The 5,192-nt window shown below is 41.0% G+C and overlaps 1 protein-coding gene across 1 annotated transcript; it reads right to left on the bottom strand.

The window, feature by feature from the left end:
* Positions 1 to 1,597: 1,597 nt before the first annotated feature.
* On the bottom strand, positions 1,598 to 3,850 carry LOC121392492 (early nodulin-75-like; the record flags this gene model as incomplete). The annotated part of the gene is made up of 2 exons (XM_041523683.1): positions 1,598 to 1,626; positions 3,062 to 3,850. Coding segments are annotated over 2 exons (818 nt in total), but the record flags the coding sequence as incomplete, so codon positions are not given.
* Positions 3,851 to 5,192: the final 1,342 nt, after the last annotated feature.

Here is a 5,192-nt window from a genome sequence, read left to right as displayed (position 1 = left end):
CTGTCCTAGGAAGAGCGGCGGCACGTAGCGCAGTGGTAAAGAAAATATTGGAATATTACTTCTATAGACTGTCCTAGGAAGAGCGGCGGCACGTAGCCCAGTGGTAAAGAAAATACTCGAATATTACTTCTATAGACTGTCCTAGGAAGAGCGGCGGCACGTAGCCCAGTGGTAAAGAAAATACTCGAATATTACTTCTATAGACTGTCCTAGGAAGAGCGGCGGCACGTAGCCAAGTGGTAAAGAAAATATTTGAATATTACTTCTATAAACTGTCCTAGGAAGAGCGGCGGCACGTAGCCAAGTGGTAAAGAAAATATTCGAATATTACTTCTATAAACTGTTGTAGGAAGAGCGGCGGCACGTAGCCCAGTGGTAAAGAAAATATTTGAATATTACTTCTATAAACTGTCCTAGGAAGAGTGGCGGCACGTAGCCAAGTGGTAAAGAAAATATTTGAATATTACTTCTATAAACTGTTGTAGGAAGAGCGGCGGCACGTAGCCCAGTGGTAAAGCGGTCGCTTGATGCGCGGTCGCTCTTCCATTCAAAAACTATCTAACTGAAAAAATAATTGTCTGGATTTCTTACACATTATCAAAAATCAAAACTATAGACAAGCTTTAAGAAAACTACGTATGTCTACAAATAACCTAGAAATAGAAAAAGGACGTTCTAAAAATGTGGTGAAGAAATAGAGAGCGAAATCCATTTTAGATGGAAATGTCCCATACTGAAAAATACACATAATAAACTTGATTGATTGATTGACTGACTGATCGACTCATTCGCTCAGTCATTCGCTGATTCATTCACTCATTCATATTTTTAATGATTGACTGGTTGATTGATTGGTTCATTCATTCATTCATTTACTGATTTATTAATTCACTCGTTCATTCATTAATTCGGTGGTTCGTTCATTCATTCACATTTTCTTCTAATTTTTGATCATAATAATTAGTTACAAATAATACTGTAGTTAAAAATGCTACCCATACACCACTGGGACATTGTAGAAGTGGTCAGGGACAAAAGTAGATTTTTTTTGGGAAAAATCCTTCTTAATACTTGAATCATTGTATTTTGTATTACTTGAAATAGGTTGTCTTTTCTGCTGTTTTTATAGCCGCTGTGTTATTTAATCCTACAAATTACACTAAACAGACATGAAAATACATATTATATTAATAAGTTTATGACAAATTTCTTCCCACTACTCCTATCCTGGCATAAAGTGCGGTCCCAGACTTCTAGGCGCATTTGTATGTTCATACGAATGTACTCATTCGTATGAATAGCTCGCAGACTGAAAACAATTTAAATAAGTAAATAAATAAATAATAAGTAAATAAATAAACTTATGAACGTAATTAAATGTACCATGCACCACCCCCTTAAACGACGCAGGGTACGGACCTGGATTAAATCACATATGTTTACATATTTATCTCAACGAGCTGACGTCAAACTGAAAGACGGAGGAAAGTACGTGCGGATTCCCCGTTATCGTAAGACACCAGACGATTGGATGAACTGAGACGTTTTGTTCAACCACGTGACAACAGTTTAATAGAAATCAATTCAATTCAATTCTTTACTGACCGTAGGCACAGCGGCTTGTTGCTGTAAACAAACAACAATCAATAGTAATAAACATACAATATCACAAGTGCATACAATTAGAATAATAAATTATATATATATATATATATATATATATATATATATATATATATATATATATATATATATATATATATAGTGTGTGTGTGTGTGTGTGTGTGTGTTATAATAATATGATATATTACTATATACATGTACATCCATATCAATAAGGAGAATGTAAATTATAGTTATATAGGTAAGGTATTATATACAAATTGACATTTAAATGCAACATATTTTATATCTTGATAATTACATTATTTTTAGATTAAGGAAGTTCGAATTTTGGAAGCTTTAACTAGATATTTTCCCAAGTTACACAATATGTTTTTGTTTTTTACTGGTCAGCAACTATATAAATTTTAGCATTGATACCTATTTCAATAGTATTTCTTTATATAATTTTCTCTTAAATCTCTGTACAATATACAGATTAATACAAAATGATACTCATCTTCGACATCTCCACCATTACAATGAATACATACTCTATTGGAACGACTTACCTTCTTATATCTACCTGTTTCTATTGCTAAAATATGTGAAGACGGCCTCAATTTCGTAATACATGCTTTATGAATATCAGGTATAGATTTGACCAAGTATTGTTGAATATGTAAATCTTCGACCAAGTATTTATACATTCTGCCGCATTTCACAGATGCATTTAGCTGATGGTAAAGATTCTGCAATGCTTGGTTAAATATCCTTTGCTTAATTAGTGATGAATAATACATTGTACTTTCAACCAGATGGTCCTGAATGTCCCAGATATAACCTAGCACCAACTCTTGAAATGTTTTCTTAATGAAAAATACCCAGTTATTTTTATAGATGCAGCTAGATTTCATTTCACTATACATTGTATTCAAAATACAATTATCTGTTTGGATCAGTTTGAATCTGTTACACCAGGTTTCCTGTCCCAAGTCAGGCCATCGATCATATCGGAGGTCGGACTCGGGATGGGCGTGTTCGAAACCCTAGTGGTATATGAGCACGTAAAACTAGTTATCTATCTGTTACACCAGGTCAGTGTCGCCGAACCCATTGTTTATCAAGTTTATAAACATGACTGTGAGTGAAGTTTGTTTTGTTTAACAACACCAATGGAGCACATTGATTCATTAATCATCGGCTATGGGATGTCAAACATTTGGCAATTTTAACATATAGTCATAATGGAAACCCATTACAATTTTTCCATTAGAAGCAAAGGATTTTTATATGCACCCATTCCACAGACAAGATAGCACATATCACAGCCTTTGATATACCAGTCATGAAGCACTGGCTGGAACAAGAAATAGCCCAATGGGGTGTAATGGGGCGGGTTGAAGAAGGGTGGGAGAACAGGGGAGTAGTGGGGTGGGTTGAAGAAGGGTGGGTGAACGGGAGTAGTGCGGCGGATTGAAGAAGGGTGGGTGAACAGGGGAGTAGTGGGGCGGATTGAAGAAGGGTGGGTGAACAGGGGAGTAGTGGGGCGGGTTGAAGAAGGGTGGGTGAACAGGGGAGTAGTGGGGCGGGTTGAAGAAGGGTGGGTGAACAGGGGAGTAGTGAAGCAGGTTGAAGAAGGGTGGGTGAACAGGGGAGTAGTGGGGCGGATTGAAGAAGGGTGGGTGAAGAAGGGAGTAGTGGGGCAGATTGAAGAAGGGTGGGTGAACAGGGGAGTAGTGGGGCAGATTGAAGAAGGGTGGGTGAACAGGGGAGTAGTGGGGCGGATTGAAGAAGGGTGGGTGAACAGGGGAGTAGTGGGGTGGGTTGAAGAAGGGAGGGTTAACAGGGGAGTAGTGGCGCGGGTTGAAGAAGGGTGGGTGAACAGGGGAGTAGTGGGGCGGATTGAAGAAGGGTGGGTGAACAGGGGAGTAGTGGGTCGGGTTGAAGAAGGGTGGGTGAACAGGGGAGTAGTGGGGCAGGTTGAAGAAGGGTGGGTGAACAGGGGAGTAGTGGGGCGGGTTGAAGAAGGGTGGGTGAAGAAGGGAGTAGTGAGGCGGATTGAAGAAGGGTGGGTGAACAGGGGAGTAGTGGGGCGGATTGAAGAAGGGTGGGTGAACACGGGAGTAATGGGGCAGATTGAAGAAGGGTGGGTGAACAGGGGAGTAGTGGGGTGGGTGAAGAGGGGTGTAGTGTGGTGGGTTGAAAAAGGGTGGGTGAACAGGGAAGTAATGGCGCAGGTTGAAGACTGGTGGGTGAAGAGGAGTGTAGTGTGGTGGGTTGAAGAAGGGTGGGTGAAGAAGGGAGTAGTGAGGCGGATTGAAGAAGGGTGGGTGAACAGGGGAGTAATGGGGCGGATTGAAGAAGGGTGGGTGAACAGGGGAGTAGTGGGGTGGGTGAAGAGGGGTGTAGTGTGGTGGGTTGAAAAAGGGTGGGTGAACAGGGGAGTAGTGGGTGAAGAGGAGTGTAGTGTGGTGGGTTGAAGAAGGGTGGGTGAAGTGGGGAGTAGCGGGGCAGGTTGAAGAAGGGTGGGTGAAGAGGGGAATAGTGGGGCAGGTTGAAGAAAAAAAAAGAAGAAAAAAGAAGATTTTGTATATAAAGTTGAAAAAAAAGACCCCCCCCAAAAAAAAAACCACACACACAACCTAGGTGAGGTTACTAACAGTGCAACATCCCCACTTACCCCACCCCATTACATTTGTGATCAGCCCCTCACCATCCCAGATTCACTTTCTTTGGTAACAATTAATACCTAGGTGGGGTTATCAACAGTGTAACATCCCCACTTACCCCACCCCATAACATTTGTGTACAGACCCTCACCATCCCAGATTCACTTTCTTTGGTAACAATTAATACCTAGGTGGGGTTATTAACAGTGTAACATCCCCACTTACCCCACCCCATAACATCTGTGATCAGCCCCTCACCATCACAGATTCACTTTCATAGATAGGTGGGGTTACTAACAGTGTAACATCCCCATATACCCCACCCGATTACATCTGTGCACAGTCCCTCACCATCACAGATTCACTTTCTTTAGTGAACATTCATAGCTAGGTGGGGTTACTAACAGTGTAACATCCCCATATACCCCACCCCATTACATCTGTGTACAGTCTCTCACCATCTCTGATTCACTTTCATTAGTGAACATTCATAGCTAGGTGGGGTTACCAACACTGTAACATCCCCACTTACCCCACCCCATTACATCTGTGTACAATCCCTCATCCCGGATTCACATTATTTGGTGTTCATACCTAGGTGGGGGTTACTAACTGTAACATCCCACTTACCCCATCCCATAACATTTGTGATCAGCCCCTCACCATCACAGATTCAAGTTATCTGGTGTTCATACCTAGGTGGGGTTACTAACAGTGTAACATCTCTACATTCCCCACCCCATATCATTTGTTTTCAGTCCCTCATCATCACAGATTCACTTTCTTTAGGTCTCACTACACAAATGTCATCTGCCATTGAAACCCATGTTAAATTGCCCAACTTCAACTGAAGATTGTTGTCGTTAGCACTAATAACATACACCATTGGGAACACACATTATATACTGTTTCAAAAAG

This window comes from Gigantopelta aegis, unplaced genomic scaffold (genome assembly GCF_016097555.1).
Source record: "Gigantopelta aegis isolate Gae_Host unplaced genomic scaffold, Gae_host_genome ctg3929_pilon_pilon:::debris, whole genome shotgun sequence".
Classification (NCBI taxonomy): domain Eukaryota; kingdom Metazoa; phylum Mollusca; class Gastropoda; order Neomphalida; family Peltospiridae; genus Gigantopelta; species Gigantopelta aegis.
This window is presented reverse-complemented; position numbering and strand designations above follow the sequence as displayed.